The following is a 15,989-nucleotide window of genomic DNA, read 5'->3' as shown; positions in this document are numbered from 1 at the left end:
CTCAATTCAGGCACAAGCGAGGCACAGAGGTAGTCCCGGAAGTGTAGGTGAACTATCGCAGAGGTTCCCACCCAGGAACCAACACCGGATATATCAAGATGCTTCTTGATGCACTGTTCACCCTCTTCGCGGGGTCTACCCTGATTTCCCAAGTGTCCGGCGCCCCGACGCTCCAGTCACGGTCGACTCCTGGTATTCTTTCCTCCTATCCCGTTGACTATCCTCATTCTTATATGTACAGATCCCTCTATCTTCCCGGAACTTCAGCGAGCGGCGCAGCTTTCGTCTGCAACGTATACCGACTGCAATGGGACTGCTTTTGATGTTACAATCACCAAGAAGATTGATGAGGCATCGACGGATACTCAGGTGAGTGCACTGAACCCGTTGTGGAGTATAAGCTGACAATGGAAGGGATATGTGGGATACTCCGAATCCAAGAAGAGGATTTCCGTAGTGATGAAGGGATCAACGACCAGTAAGTCGCGTTAGCCTATGGTCCATGTCAAGCGACAAGGTAGACTAATTATACCAGCTGCGGATTACCTGAACGACATCGACCTCCTCCTTGTCGTCCCCGAACTGTCTGGTGTGACCTTTCCAGAAGATGCAAAGATCATGCAGGGCATATCCAAGACCTGGGGTTCTGTCCACGACGAGGTAGTCTCAGAGGTCACCTCTCTTGTAGAGAAATACCCAGAGTATAGCCTCGAAGCCACCGGGCATTCTCTTGGCGGCTCTCTCACCTACATCTCCTATGTTGCTCTGTCCCAGGTATTCCCGGAGAAGGAGATCATTGGAAATGCGATTGCTGCCTATCCTATTGGCAACCAGGAGTTTGCGGACTTTGGTAGCTCGCAGAATGGCACGTTGAATCGTGGGAATAATGCCGATGACGGTGTTCCTGTGCGTATTCCATAATTACACTACTGTGTGCGGTATTCTAACATTACCCAGAATTTGTTTGTGACAATTCCCGGTTTCAAGCATTATGGAACGGTAAGCTCTCTCCGACTCCAAGTCCGAGAGGACCTGATCTAACCAAGGTTCGCAGGAATACTATAGTTCTGGGACCCAAGACTCATGCGTCGAGTGCGAAGGAGAACGCGACGAATCTTGCTCAGCTGGTAATGGGAAGGTCGGTATAACTGATGAGCATAGTTATAGCTTTGGTATTCACATGGCGGAAGCCGGATGCGGGGTATAGTTTGTTACAGATATGCGAGATGTATATATGTAGTGGTAGTTTTAGAACATGTACGTAGCCTCCAGTTGATATTCTATGAATATATGTGACTCAAGACTCAAGGATGTTCCTTGCAGCTGTACATCGACTGGCCAGTGACATTGAGTCAGCTGTAAGCCATATCACATGATCCCCGTCACAAACTTAGCCTGCCCCTCCTCTCATCTTACTCTTTTTTTCTCCACGCTTCCTCGAGTCGACCAATTCTTGCCTACGTGAGTCACGACACTACGTATGCAAAAGCCTGTTTCCAGGATTTGTGTTCCTGTCCTGGGATACTTCGAACAACTGCAGAATTCACTTTTTGTGGTCTAGTAGCAAGTATTCTCGGCCATCTCTCAGCTTGTTTCCGTCGTCTTCAACAAGGACAAAGAAGGCAGGATACTGGTGCCTGAGAGAAGTTGGACATTTAATCTCTTGGGACGGCTTCCAGGCTTGTTATTCATTCACTCACATGCAACAACGTGCGTGACTGGTTGCGTCACGTTTCCCACAGTCAGAGGGAAACTTCCATTCTTTTTATTTCGGTATTTGGATCTCTTTTGTCGGGGGTCTGGTTATTCACTTTTGACGTTATCGAGGCCGACACGGAGTCATCACCATGTCCATGTTTAGACACTCCTTTACGGTGAAAGATGAACCCAGTAAGACGGGCCGCTGGATGAGGAAGAGACATGGGAGACACAGCAGACATAGCAAGCTGAAGGCGCAGAGCAGGTCGGACAGCTTAACTGAACGGTAAGACTTGATTCTCTTATTGGACATGGACGGCGTAGCTGATGATCTATTAGTCCTGTTTCAAGCCCAGCAGTCACCTTCGTCGTGAGCTCGGAAAGACGTTTCTTCGTGGGCCACGAACATGTCATCGCTCGCTCTCCCTACTTCCGTAGTATCCTACGAGACCTGTCCATGGTTGGAGCTCATGCGAACAAGGTGGTGGAGCTGCCAGATGAGTGCGCAACCCTGACCTTGAATGGCTCGCGCATACTCTAAGCAAAAACAGAGACCCAGAAATATTCTCCTGCGTTCTCGAATACCTCTACAAAGGCGACTATTACCCCCGCCTAACCCACAACGAACTCGAGAACGCTCATGAGAGCAAGACCTCAGACCGCATCACAAGCAAAGCAACTATCCTCCACATCCGAACCCGCGACGAAATCCTCCGCGACACTGTTGTTTACTGCGCAGCAGAAAAATACGGCCTGGAAGATCTCAAGCAGCTCGCGCTCCGCAAGCAGGGTCTTCACGTAGGGATTCCGATTCCTATTATCTTGCGCTCTGCTCGGTATGCGTATGAGAACACGCCGGATTCGGATGCGGATTTGCGCGCGCATTACTTGGTTATGGTGATAAGGGCGAGGGAGATGTTTAAGACGAGTGGGACGATGGAGATGGAGATGGAGAAGGGGCATGCGTGGTTTTTTGATCTTTTTGTTGCTATGTGCAATCATATTGATGACATGGAGAGTTTTTGGTGGGTTCTTTCGCACTATATGCAAGACGTTTACTGACATTTTGCACTTTAGCAAGCAGCAAACTTTCAATTCACCCTAAAGCATTGCTGCAATGAAACTGATCGAGACGCACCCAACTCTAAACAAACGCGTTACCAGAATGCCAGTTTATCGACATCTAACAACCCATCTGTTTACTCATTGCGACATCTATCGCTACTATTTCCGGTCCTTTTTTTGATTTCGTCGGCTCGCAACTCTAACCCTGTGATTCCTTGATACATGCACGCAATTGAATTTGATCATTGGACCATACGACGCCGATATGCTCGTTTCCGCCGGTGATTTCTGTCGATTTACCTTCAGGAAGGATTAATCGCCAAACTATCTAGTGCGCAGAACACGCTTGGTGTCGAATTGTGTCCCTCATTTTCCTAATTTCAGACTTTATTTGCCTTCGTTTGAGATTGGTGTTATGTTGATATGTTGATGATATGACTAACTAGACTGACAACTGAGATACATGATATGTACCAAGCCAATTTCAAGCCAGCAAAATCGTAGAGAATACTGAAAGTCCAATTATATATGTTCAACATATTTTGTATAGCACAGCTGACAAGATATCTCCAAGCGCCATGCCCACCTTCCCTTATTTCCTTCCATACAAACGCCGAAAAGTAATGTACAGCCATAAATGCATAAGCATAAACTAAATCATGACAATCTAACGCAAAAAAGTTCAGATCTCATCCTCAGGCGCCAAATCCCACTTCCTCGTCGCCATCTTCCTAGTTCTTTTCCCCGGCGAGCCCCCCGCACCAGCCGTAACACTAGGAGCGAACATATCCTCAGCCAACTTAAGCTGATCCATATGGCGAAGCGCAGATTCAATGTCACTCTCGCGTCCGAGGAGGTTCGAGTTTCGGGATGATTTGAGGGCATTTCTAGTCCTTGGTCTTGTTGGTTGTTTGGTTGGCGAGCGGCAATTTAGTTCGCGCTCGAGGGAGGTGATTTTGGCGCGGAGTTGGTCGTTTTCGAATTCGAGAGATTGGTATTTTTCGTCAGCGGGTGGTTCAGGGTCTTCGGTTACTGTGCCGATTTGTTAGTTTTCGGGTACTAGCGGGGGATTCAAGAAGAGTGCTTACTGTGGAAGCCACGGGAGAGTAATTCAATCTTCTTATCCATATGTTCATCGTTGTATCCGGTCTGGTCGTCCCAGGCACTCTGCCACCTCTTCCTTTCTTCTTCCATCTTTTCGTCCATCTCAGCCCAACATTCCTCTCGCACTTCTTGTTCCACCGTGAGACATCTTTCGTCGCTTGCCTTCAGATGCATTTCAAGCTCTGCATGTGCGACTTCTTCTTGTGTAAGCCGCACAGAGAGGTTCTCATTTTCAGAGGTCAATCGTGCAATTACAGTCAAGGCATTTTCAAGTTCTTCATTTAATGCCGGATCTGGTGAGTTCCGCCCATGATATGATACCCTCGGGGAGCGCAAGGTGGCCGAGAAAACGCTCTCAGCTGGAGAAGGTGCACGAGCTACAGCAACATCCTTGGCCAGAGCAGAGTAGCGGAGGATCTGCGAAGTAGCATTATAGTCCCCCAGAGGATCAGCTGTGACTATCATGACTGCTTTTTGTGGTGCACGACTATGAGACGAGTTTGAGGATGGGAATGAGTTAGAGAAGAGCAGTTCAGTCAGCTTGCACTGTCTGTACGGGACAAGAGACGCCTTGCCGTCTTGGATTTCGCTTTGCATTTGTAAGCACTGTCCCAGGTACATCAGACTTTCATTTATCTTTCCAGCTTCAGCAAGGGTTGAGCCCGCAGTTTTGGCAGTTCTTGCTCGCTCAGAGCCTAGAAAAAGGTTAATACCGATATGACGATATTTTGGTATGTATTACTCACCAGCAAGATCGGCAACAGTAAGAGTATTTCCGACCCATGTCTCCTCGCCAGTGATCTTATGTCTCATTCTTCTCTTGACCTCAAGGCAAAAGAATCCATGGCTCCGGGAACTGACACTGTTTGCGCCGGTTCCAGTAACCTTACGCTCCGTAAGTCCGACATCGAGAATAGCCAGCGCCTCTTCATAGGTGCTGCAGGCGATCTTTCTCAGTGAGGCGACAACCTTCCGATCGGGTGACCCTTCAGTGTACTTGAACATGACGGGCCGTCTCCGGTCCTTCTGGTTGTTCCCCGGTTGACGGGAACTTCCTTGCCCAGGAGTAATAGCGGGGGACAAAAGATCGAAGATTCGGTCATTGTACACTTCGTACATAGAGACGAGAACCATATACTCGGACTTCGGGTTCAAATCCGGGGCGAAATGACTAAGGTCAGGTACTCGCGGCAACACGCTGGGGCGCTGGGGCATCTGTCGACGGGGGAAAATCAGGGCGGGCATCGGGTCCTTTGAAGATTGAAATTCTGATTTAGCAAGACTATTTATGATCATCCTTGGGTGTATATGTGACGTTGATGGGGATCCAGGAACCAATCGTATAGAGGAATCTTTAGGCACATTGTTCGAATCTCCACGGTCTGGGCTCTGAGAAGGTCTGCGACTGAACCTGAGGGGTGAAGTAGGGACCGAAGGTAGACTTGGGTAAAGCCGTCCGAAGACTGAGGTTTTTTGCATCAACTTTGAGGGAAGAGGATTCCTTACCACCAAAGGGGTATTGCCTCTAGACGAGCTTATGGGAGTCTGGGCTCTCGAGTTCCTTCCACGGTCCGCATTTGGGTCGCCGTAAACTGCTTCGAGGAAAGTCTGGGCCGCGAAAAACTGGGCCTCGCAGGGATCCGATGCGGCGACGGATGCTAATAGGTTGGGGTTGATTGAGTTGTCCGGGGGTTTAATAGTGGGCTCTAACGCTTTGAAGATCACATCCAGGGACATTTGTGTAAGTCCTCTTTGCGATTTCGAGCCGAGAATGGTGTGACTCTGGATATTGTGATGGTTAGCATCGCTCTGTTTCATTTTCCTCAACGAACTCCAACCTTTCCACTTCCAGTAACGCCCAGTGTAGCGATCAATCCATCTCGACCCTCAAGCAATACACCCCTGATAATATCATTCATGCCTGTGTCCTGGAAAACATCTATTTGCGATGCTGCCTCGTCAAAAACCTGCGTGAACCCGAATCTCTCCACAGCTCGTTTCCTCGAATCGGCGGGAGGTTGCAGCGTGATGTGGGTAGCGGCCGGGAGCGGAACATCCTGGCCATCTTCTGCATTTTCGATATTATGCTCCGGGGGATCAACAATCAAGCAACGATCCGGTTGGATGTCTCTTGGCTGGGAAATCGGAGGCCGAAGACGGAGATAAACTTGAAACAGAATGTTCTGCGAAGGTTTGGGGGTGGGATTCATGATTGCAATTGCTCCACTAGTTGTCGGTATTGAGTTTAGAGCCCGAGACTGCATACAGTGATGCTGCTGGAAGTGACGTGGTGGAGAGTCGAGGAGAAACAACAGCGAGATGCGTGGCCGGTGGAGGCTCGCTTTTGCCCGTTTAGGCAAGCCGCAGTTGGGGGGACAACGGTTATATGGGGTAATTATAGCATTGATCACCTATCCTGCTTACTCATCATTTTTTTTAATATCACATGACTTACAGCATCATAGCTTCACCTGGAAATTGACATCAAAGATAAATAAAAGAACTTTATCGCATAGACCTCTGTACTTGTAGATATTGCTTAATATTTTATGCAAAAATAAAAAAGAAATAAATCTCCGGTGTTGTTGTAAATTGTATACCCGTCTATTCGGTCTACTTCGTAGCCCGCTCCAGATTCCCCGAGGCCACCTCTCCAACTCGTCCCAGCTCGACACCTGACAGAGACATCTCTACATCCACACGGCTCGACAGAATTTAACGGGTATTGCGCAAGCGCCCTGTTGCATTGGACTTGATCGCATCTCCTCACATCCAGAATCTACCAACCTCCTAATCTCCCCGTCGATAGAAAATCAACCGTCCTCCACCTCAACGAGATCGCATAGCCCATCATGTTGTCCTTCCTATCATCGAGTATGTCCAATATGCGCCAATCGCTGGCACAGGTTCTCAACTTCGCGCTGGTCCTCTCTACGGCTTTTATGATGTGGAAGGGACTGTCGGTAGCTACGGCCTCCTCGTCGCCCATTGTTGTTGTCCTGTCTGGGTCTATGGAGCCAGCTTTCCAGAGAGGCGATTTGCTCTTCTTGTGGAACCGGGCTCCACGCGCTGAATTGGGAGAAGTTGTGGTTTACAATGTCAGGGGCAAGGATATTCCAATCGTGCACCGTGTTGTGAGGACATTCCCTGAGGTCGAGGGGAAGGCGAAGCAGGTTAAGGAGATTGAGGAGTATGTCTACATTTCTGCCCTCGTGGGTTTAGTTTATCTGATCGTTGCTAACGTATGCTTGTTTAGTGCCTCGACCGTGTCGAACAATATGCTCTTGACCAAGGGAGACAACAACGTTGCCGATGACACTGAGCTCTACGCGCGCGGTCAGGAATATTTAAATCGAGAGGAAGATATTGTGGGTAGCGTGCGCGGGTATATCCCGATGGTTGGATATGTGACTATCATGCTCAGTGAGCATCCTTGGCTCAAGACGGTGTTGCTGGGAATTATGGGATTAACGGTGATGCTGCAACGGGAGCAATAGACACTCATGCTGGGGATAAAAAGCTATCGATGATATGAATTGCATGTTTCTGTTATTTTGGGTTCTATTGCGCTGGCATGATTGTTGCAGTCGCGTATACGAAAAGTTTGATATATTTAGATGTAAGCGGAGTATCATTGGTGTGAACCAGTGTTAGCTGGATGAAACAGGAACATAGAAACCCAGAAAGCTTTTTATGGCTGAGAGCCATTTATAGACCAGTCAACACCTTGGAGACGTCACTTCCCCCCGCCCACCGCCGCCCCGCTGCGACCTCTTCAGAGTCATTCAATTAATCAGTCACTAATTCTCTGCTTTTAAGCCTGAATTGTAAATTTTTTTTTTTTTTTTTTTTTTTGGCTTGTCTTCATCCCTACCACGTTTCCTCTAGCCAGTTATTCATCCCCCTCCTCTCCTGGCTGTCATCTCCTTACCTCCATCCTCTTTTCGCACCCCGTACTTGCCCCTCCACAGATCGCTATCATGGGCAGCCAAAAGCGGATAGCAAAGGTACGTAACAAGATCGCTGCTAAGCTTCGTCTAGCAACGTCTATTCATAGTACTAACTATTTCGTAGGAGCTAGCTGAGCTTGTCGATTCCCCTCCCGAAGGTATCAAAGTCGAGCTCGCAAACGAAGCAGATCTCTACGACTGGAAAGTCTACTTGAACGGCCCCGAAAGCTCCCCTTTCCACGTACGTCCATGCTATCTACTCTTACTTAGACCAATAACTCATTTAACTAACGAAAATAGAACGGCACGTTCCTAGTCAAACTCAAGTTCCCCAACGAATACCCCTTCAAGCCCCCCGCGGTCAACTTCGCAACGAAGATATACCATCCGAACGTTACAAATGACGATAAAGGAAGTATGTGTCTGGGGATGCTGAGGCCCGACGAGTGGAAGCCCAGTTCGCGGGTAGTGGCGGTACTGCAGTTTGCTCGTCAGCTGCTGGCCGAACCAATGCCGGACGATGCTGTTGAGGGACGGATTGCGGAGCAGTACAAGAATGATCGGGCGCGGTATGAGGAGGTGGCGAGGGACTGGACACGTCGGTATGCGAACGAGAAGGCATAATGGGCACACCCGGTGGACAGACAGAATGCTTTTACTGGAATCGGATTTGGGTTTCAGGCGGTCGCTGGATGGTTGAAGATCATAATAGCGTCCGGCCGTTTCTTATGCAATCGCCGCACGCTTGATCTGCTCTTGGAAACACTTAGAGACATCACAGTACAGACATGGTGAACAGGGCCAGCATCATTCTTATGGAGGCGCATTTGGAAACCGACATTTTTATCATCAATCGAGCGCATCGAGATACGGTTTTCTTGACGGATACGTCTTGGTTATTATGCATAAACTATACAGAATTCTTAAATTGCACAATGCAAGCATAGTTTCACATTACAAGCGATTCCACATGTCAGCAATATATCTCTTGCAAGAGAATGAACCTTTAAGGACGGTAATGGTATCCGACAACCCAGCAATGTATCTACACTGACTGTTAATCCCATACATCATGTGCCCCAACATCTCCATTCCTGTAACCGCATATCCACAATCACATGGTCTACACTTACAATGGCATTCCACTTGCGGTAAAATCTGAAGCACAGAATGTCTTTGATACTGGAAGAATTTACTGTGGTATCTGGTTGATTGACAATATGTTTGGAAGCTTGTAATCAGTATTACCAGATATATTACCCTGTATGGATAGTAAATGATCTTTACGAAGCAATGGGCATAAATGGATGTGTGAGGTACAATGGAGAACACTGCTTTGTATTATTGAATAAATGAAAGATTATTGATCGTCCATGTGATCAAAATTCGTATTCTACTGACACCGATGAGCTCTGGATACCCCGTACTCCGTACATATGTTTTCTCCATCCTCTGTTCTAGTGAAATCCTCAAAAAGGAGATTCAGCTCTCCTCCCGGCCAGAACCCAGACGCAAGGCAAAAAGCACATACGACAAGCTACAAGCTACACTACCGGTGTACAAAGTACGAATCCTGGAAAATAGACGGAGAAACCGGAGAATTCCCGGCATGTCGATCGTCCAGACTAGTCAGAGATATTCCTTTGTCCAGAAGCCAGAAGCATTTCGGAACCACGTCTGTATGAACAGATAGAGTTAGTCTAGCAGCGCCGGACTGCCAAACACCCGACGGATTGGGACTCCCGAGGAGCGACTCATGTCGACCGAACGATCGTGGAAGATGCTTGGAAGGAATCGGATGGGATACTAGTGTAGTAATATTAATCATAAGGACGAGATTGGGCCGGACCATCGCAATAATTCCACACTTGTGCTTGGTCTGGGCTTGACCCTTTTATTTTCATATTATTATTTCCATTTTACCCTCCCGGGAGCGTGCTCGACTCCCTGTACAGGGCCGTTGATGTGGATCCGACGCTAGCAGTCCTTGAAACCAACGAGAAAAAAGAGACAGCTCCACTCGCTAGTTAATATTCTGGCCCTGATGATGGATTGATGACGACCCGTTCACTCGGAGACGGATTCTGGATTGGAAACAAAGTTAATGAAATGGAAAAAAACAGGTTACAGGACAGAAACCTCGGCGCGGGTGTCTTTGCAAGAGGGAACTGCTCCGGTAGGTGAAGCAAGTCATGTCATATCCATAGACAGACGATCCAGTGGGCGATACTAATCTTATTCTCTTCGCAGAGATTTCCATGTGCTTGACTTTTTAGCGTCTACCAGATGGCAAGAAGTAAGATTATGATGGACCAAACCAAGCCCTGCGAAATGAACCGGAAAAGAATCTCCATCCATCTGTATTTCTGATCTGTCTTTGTATAACGTGTACCTGTAAAGATGTGCGAAAAGTATGTACAGCAGTTCGTCGTAGGTTCGCTTCCTTTTGTGCTCTGTATACTCCCAGGGACCCTGAGTAGGTTATATATCAATCCTTCTTAAATCCCTGTATAACGGTAGACTTCATTATCCCCGGACGGAACGGATCGCGAGCCCCGCGTTGCCTCATCTAACTGAGTCAAAAGGTAAAGAGAAAGCTAAAGCGAGTCAAAGGGTAAGGCGAGAGAGTGATAGGAAGAAGCCATTGGTAGACGCATGGATGGATGCAATGTAGGGTGTGTGACCAGTCACGGAGGTTTACCCCTGCAGGCGGTGCAGATTTGATGAATGTAGACTCTGGAGGTACTTCTATGCCCTCTATCACCACAAGTGACAACTAACCCGGAGTACAGAGTACTCACAAGTCGAAGCAAAAGAAGCGACATATATCAAGATATCCCGCATAGAGGAGAAGTTGTTTCTGTTCATCTGAAACACCGATACCGTTTTACCAGGTACCGGACCGTACCGTACCATACCAAACAATACCACGCTAGACCGGACAGGGAGCTCAACCATTTGCTTCCTTTTTCTCCTCTCCTTTTCTACAACCTCAACCCTCTTTCTCTTTCTTCTTCTACTCTCCATTCTTCTTCTTTTTCCTCCTTGTCGTCTCTCATTCTCTTCCCCTTGAACCTCTGGTAGGATCGTGGGATTCGTTCGGATGGACTGACTTCATTGTTGCATCGCGTTGCTGCTGGGGGCTCCCTGACGTTCGTTTGGCTGTCAATCTACGGTTGACGTCCCGGTAGCCTCGTCCCGTTTAATTACCTTTTACCTTTGCTTTTTCACTCTTTCGCATTCTTAAAGGGGTTATCTCTCGCTCGTTGTTGCGGTTATCTTTACACCTGTGTTGAAAGCTGTCTCTCCCAATTGCCCGGAAAGACAGTAAGCGCTCGCTACCATTGACGATTCCCACGTTTCGCATATCGACAAATGTCCAGCAGGTCCTGGGTGCTACTATCTCGTGGCCATGGTCACAGAAAATGGAGAATTTCGATATCCGCCTCGCGTGGGCGAATTTGATATCCCCAGCCGTCGCAGAGTCCCCCCTCCTCCACGCCTCGATCCGTTAAGGTTCCATCCTCCCGCTCCTCCTACACGTCCTGCAACCTCCCACTCCCAGGGCGCTCATTCTCGTTCCAACTCCCCTCGTTTACCGCCTGCTCCGTTTAGAGCAAGAGGTCCTCTCCCCCATGGACATTGGCCACCACCGCCGGAAGAGCTAGTGTCACCGTGTCCGTCACCTCAATTCGGTCCGGATTATAGCGCCTATTTTGACTTCAATCCGCCCAGAGCAACACATCGTGCCCCAACGTTTCCTGCGGTTTCTAACGAGCCGGTTCCAACATGGCGCCACATGGACGGCGAAGGCGACCGCCTGTCCCACCGGAAGATGCCTCCAGGACGGGCTGGTCTGCGAATTTCCATGTCCGCCTCTCGCCTGAATCATCAAAAGCGTGCCAAGGGCCACCATTCACGCGAGCGTCGTCCAACTGATACCAGTAATCCTCAAGCATTAAACTTGCCGCGGGCTACGCCAAGTAGCTCGCTGGATGCCTACGGGGGCAATGACGCTCTTCGATCTAGTGTCAACTCGGCAATGACCTCGCGCTCCAGTATCGAACAAAACAGTGGAACTGAGCGTAGCAGTGTTTTGACGAAAAGCAGCTCCGTCACCGACCTTTCACCCGATACCCCCGATGGACCGGAGAAGGATGGTGGTATGAGCGTCGAAGATGCCATTTCCATGTATTTGGATGGCTTCAGCGATGTGACAGAAGAGCCGTCTTCGCCAGATCTCCATGCGGAAGACAAATCGCGCCCGTCGAGCCCACGACCGTCAACAACAATGACCATGGACACTTATGATGAACAATCGCCCGATATAAACCCCGTGGAAAACCTCCCTCCTGTACCACCGCTTCCGGAACTGCAACCCATGGGCCAGAACCAGCCGTATCAGGAACTCCTCGATGATCAATCATCGACTCACGAAACTCCTAATGAACATTCTCATGAAACCTACCACCACGAGCCGACATCCCCCGCCAAGGACCCAGGGATTGCCAGGCAAGAATCTACCATTGTCATTCCTGGTGTCGTTCCGCCACCGCTTCTGCCAGGAACCGACACGCGTGACCGCTATGGATTCCGAAAGGCTAGTAATCATGTCCCGATCGAGCGCTACAATGCCTGGAGTCGCCCGTATTCTTCCTTTGCAGCCAACCGGAATGTGAAGTGGATGGAACTTCTCAGGGAACACGGTTTGGAGACGAAGGAACCAACACGGTTTCCACTGCAGTCCTCGCGTGTGAAGCGTTTCGTGCGTAAGGGTATTCCATCCGAATATCGAGGTGCGGCGTGGTTCTATTACGCCGGAGGCTTCGAGCTTCTGGACCGGAATCCGGGACTGTACGATGAATTGGTTCAGAAGGCCATGATATCGCCCTCCAACGATGACAAGGAACACATTGAGCGTGACCTCCATCGGACGTTTCCCGACAATATTCACTTTAAGCCTGAGCAGGGAGCCAGCTCTGGTAGTAGCAACCCGCAGGGCACGGTGGTTGAGACTCAAATGATCCAGTCTCTTCGGCGTGTCCTATACGCATATGCGCTTCACAACCCGAAAGTTGGCTACACCCAATCGCTCAACTTCATCACAGGAATGCTTTTGCTGTTTCTCCCCGAGGAAAAGGCGTTCTGGATGCTGCACATCGTCACCTCTTTGTACCTTCCGGGAACACACGAGATTAGTCTAGAGGGTGCGAATATCGACCTTTGGATTCTCATGGTTCTCCTCAAGGAATCGATGCCGAACATCTACAGCAAAATCGCAGCCACGGGTCCTGGCAGCAACAAGGCCCGTGCTCCGGCTCTCACCGTTCACTCGCGACTGCCTGATATCACGCTTGGATTGACGAATTGGCTCATGTCGATATTCATCGGAACTTTGCCATTGGAGACAACCTTGCGTGTTTGGGACGTCTTCTTCTATGAAGGGTCCAAGACTTTCTTCCGTGTGTCCCTGGCCATTTTCAAGGCATGCGAAAAGGACATTCTCGCTGTCTCTGATCCCATGGAGGTGTTTCAAGTTGTTCAAACGGTTCCCAAGAAATTACTGGATGCCAACACACTGCTGGACGATTGTTTTGTCCGACGCCATCGCGTGGGACAAGGTCGAATCGATGAATTGCGGGCACAACGACGTGCGGCCGTTCGACAGGATAAGATCCGACGATCCATGGCGATGACGCAGGGCCAACTTCAAGCAGCTACTGATGAATGGCCGACTCAGCGATCGCGCACTCCGATCCCGGGACTTGTCGCAGATTCATGGCGACACATGAGGAGACATCATCACGCAGTCCGGTGACTGTGATTAAAAAGAAGAAATCTATCCCCAATGATGCTGGTATTGTTTTTTTTTTGTTTATTTCTCTACATTGATACCCAAACGGCGCTGTTCTGTTTTCCTCATACCCTCCTTTTCACTACTTTTTTTTTTTTTTTCCTTTCCATCCGCAGGAGCCATTGGATTTTGATTTTCAGTGGCCAGATCGGTTACGATTGCGATCGTCCACTCCCTAATGTTTATTCTCATTTTGTTACCCAATTGTTATTGATGAAGGAGCTCATGGAGCCGGCGTGTCTGTGTTTTGATTCGGAGATCGGAGATGAAATACCCACCGGACGGACTATGTGTACATAGCTCGGAAGCATAACCATGGATCTACTTGAACCATGATTCATTGATCTTGCAGCAGTAGCCGATCTTGACGTAGGGCTGACCTTTGGTTCGGCCACAGTAGTCCCTCGCTTTTGGCCGCTTTCGGAAAGCGTGAACTCTCAGCTGAAGTTTCTTTCGTCCCTTTTATTTTCACTTTTTGCATTCACCCCTCTTCTTGTCTTCCTACCACCTCATTCACCGGTATGCAACGATGAGTGGACAGGCGGCTAGTTACTATAATCCTTCCCAAGGCTTTGAGGAGGCTCCTCCTCAGCAGCCTCAGCAGCCTTACCAGCAACCTTACCAGCAGTCTTACCAGCAGTCTTACCAGCAGCCCGTTTACAACCCACAGCAACAGCAACAACAGCCGTACGCTCCCTACCCGAACCAAGGCGTTCCTGAATCCAAACCCCCGGAGCATCCTCCCACATACGACCAAGCTGTGTACGGTTTCGATGAGGCGTTTAAAATCGAGAAACCCAAGCTGAACGATCTCTGGGCCGGTCTTTTGGTGCGTCCCTCCCTTCTTTCGTCCCCCTTACCGAAACCAACAACTGCTAACAGCTATTTTATAATAGCTTATTGCAGTCTTCCTCGGCTACGCCGCTATATCCGGTCTTACCATCCACCGCTATGCGAAATACAAAGGCTTCAATGGTGGCGGCATCTACGACGCCGGTAATGAGGTCTCCCTCAACACGAACACACTGGTGCTATTCATATTCGTCCTCTGCGTCGCGATCGTATTTTCTTGGGCTTATTTTATGGGTGCGCGGTTCTTTCCGAAAACATTTATTTGGGTGACTGGGATTTTGAATATCGTTCTTGCGCTCGCGACGGGAATTTACTATATCTGTCGCAAGCAATATGGTGGTGGAATCGCATTTCTGGTATTCGGCGTATTTGCGATAATCTGTTTCATCAGTTGGATCCCGCGCATCCCGTTTACAGCGTTCATGCTGCAAACTAGCATGGATGTTACAAGGAAATACGGACATGTGTTTGTTGTGAGCGCACTTGGCGGAATCGTGGCTGTCGCCTTTGCGGCTTGGTTCTCCGTTACCCTGGTTGCGGTATACGTCGCCTACGAACCAACAAGCAGCAGCAGCGGTCGCGCGGGCGCTGTTGACGGTCTCTCAGGCACTAGCAGCGCGGGCAATCCCTCCTGTAGCAACGGCGGCTGCAGTCGCGCACGGGTTATCGGACTAGTCGTGTACGTAACCTTCGCGATGTACTGGGTTAGCGAGTGGATCAAGAACACCGTGCACACGACCATCGCAGGCATCTACGGCTCGTGGTACTATTTCTGCGGCGAGGGCCTAGGCGGACAGGGAGGCAAGAAGATGCCCAAGGGCTCGACGCGTGGTGCATTCAAGCGCGCAACGACGTACTCCTTCGGCAGCATCAGTCTGGGAAGCTTGTTCATCGCAATCATCAACATGCTCCGCCAAGCATGCTCTATTGCCCAGCGGCATGAAGCCGCAGAGGGAAACACCATCGGTTGCGTATTCGCCTGGATCCTAGGATCCTGCATCAGCCTCCTCGACTGGCTCGTCACCCTCTTCAACCGCTATGCCTTCTGCCACATCGCGCTCTGGGGCAAAGCCTACATCCCCGCCGCAAAGGACACATGGGCTATGATGCGCGATCGCGGTGTCGACGCCCTCGTCAACGACTGCCTCATGGGCCCCGTGCTTACAATGGGAAGTGTGGGCGTGTCGTATATCTGTGCGTTGCTAGCATACTTGTACCTCCAGTTTACGAATCCCGGGTATAACGCGGACGGCAACTTTACGGCGGTGATTATGGCATTTGCGTTTGTGATTGGGTTGCAGGTTGCGCAGATTTTCCTGACGCCGGTGGGATCGGGGATTGAGACGATTTTTGCGGCCATGGCGTGGGATCCTGAGGTTATGATGAGGGAGCATCCCGGGTTGTATCAGGAGTTGATTAAGGTTTATCCTAAGGTGCAGCAGGCTGTTCATGCTTAGATTGTACAA

The 15,989-nt window shown here is 49.5% G+C and overlaps 6 protein-coding genes across 6 annotated transcripts; 5 read left to right on the top strand and 1 right to left on the bottom strand.

Annotated features, from left to right (window-relative positions):
- Positions 1-98: 98 nt before the first annotated feature.
- On the top strand, positions 99-1,207 carry EURHEDRAFT_458483 (putative alkaline lipase; the record flags this gene model as incomplete). Its single annotated transcript, XM_040784508.1, has 6 exons — positions 99-192; positions 242-369; positions 415-478; positions 536-906; positions 958-999; positions 1,055-1,207. The coding sequence occupies 6 exons, from the start codon at positions 99-101 to the stop codon at positions 1,205-1,207; spliced, it is 852 nt and encodes a 283-aa protein (XP_040637985.1).
- Positions 1,208-1,429: 222 nt separating this feature from the next.
- EURHEDRAFT_502665 (uncharacterized protein) lies at positions 1,430-2,856 on the top strand. Its single transcript, XM_040785780.1, has 3 exons — positions 1,430-1,984; positions 2,038-2,199; positions 2,250-2,856. The coding sequence occupies exons 1-3, from the start codon at positions 1,848-1,850 to the stop codon at positions 2,758-2,760; spliced, it is 810 nt and encodes a 269-aa protein (XP_040637984.1). The 5' UTR covers positions 1,430-1,847; the 3' UTR covers positions 2,761-2,856.
- A 589-nt stretch (positions 2,857-3,445) lies between these two features.
- EURHEDRAFT_403638 (kinesin family protein) lies at positions 3,446-6,077 on the bottom strand (the record flags this gene model as incomplete). The annotated part of the gene is made up of 4 exons (XM_040780238.1): positions 3,446-3,795; positions 3,852-4,562; positions 4,614-5,649; positions 5,706-6,077. 4 exons carry the CDS (start codon positions 6,075-6,077, stop codon positions 3,446-3,448), a joined length of 2,469 nt encoding a protein of 822 aa, XP_040637983.1.
- Positions 6,078-6,516: 439 nt separating this feature from the next.
- On the top strand, positions 6,517-7,614 carry sec11 (signal peptidase complex catalytic subunit SEC11). Its single transcript, XM_040782189.1, has 2 exons — positions 6,517-7,057; positions 7,124-7,614. The coding sequence occupies exons 1-2, from the start codon at positions 6,753-6,755 to the stop codon at positions 7,362-7,364; spliced, it is 546 nt and encodes a 181-aa protein (XP_040637982.1). The 5' UTR covers positions 6,517-6,752; the 3' UTR covers positions 7,365-7,614.
- A 233-nt stretch (positions 7,615-7,847) lies between these two features.
- EURHEDRAFT_458201 (putative ubiquitin conjugating enzyme (UbcB)) lies at positions 7,848-8,441 on the top strand (the record flags this gene model as incomplete). The annotated part of the gene is made up of 3 exons (XM_040784483.1): positions 7,848-7,874; positions 7,942-8,058; positions 8,118-8,441. The coding sequence occupies 3 exons, from the start codon at positions 7,848-7,850 to the stop codon at positions 8,439-8,441; spliced, it is 468 nt and encodes a 155-aa protein (XP_040637981.1).
- A 3,244-nt stretch (positions 8,442-11,685) lies between these two features.
- EURHEDRAFT_516202 (DUF580-domain-containing protein) lies at positions 11,686-15,980 on the top strand (the record flags this gene model as incomplete). Its single annotated transcript, XM_040786450.1, has 3 exons — positions 11,686-13,631; positions 14,206-14,500; positions 14,568-15,980. The coding sequence occupies 3 exons, from the start codon at positions 11,686-11,688 to the stop codon at positions 15,978-15,980; spliced, it is 3,654 nt and encodes a 1,217-aa protein (XP_040637980.1).
- Between the last annotated feature and the right edge of the window lie 9 nt (positions 15,981-15,989).

The sequence above is a fragment of the Aspergillus ruber genome, assembly GCF_000600275.1.
Source record: "Aspergillus ruber CBS 135680 unplaced genomic scaffold scaffold00017, whole genome shotgun sequence".
Classification (NCBI taxonomy): Eukaryota; Fungi; Ascomycota; class Eurotiomycetes; order Eurotiales; family Aspergillaceae; genus Aspergillus; species Aspergillus ruber.
This window is presented reverse-complemented; position numbering and strand designations above follow the sequence as displayed.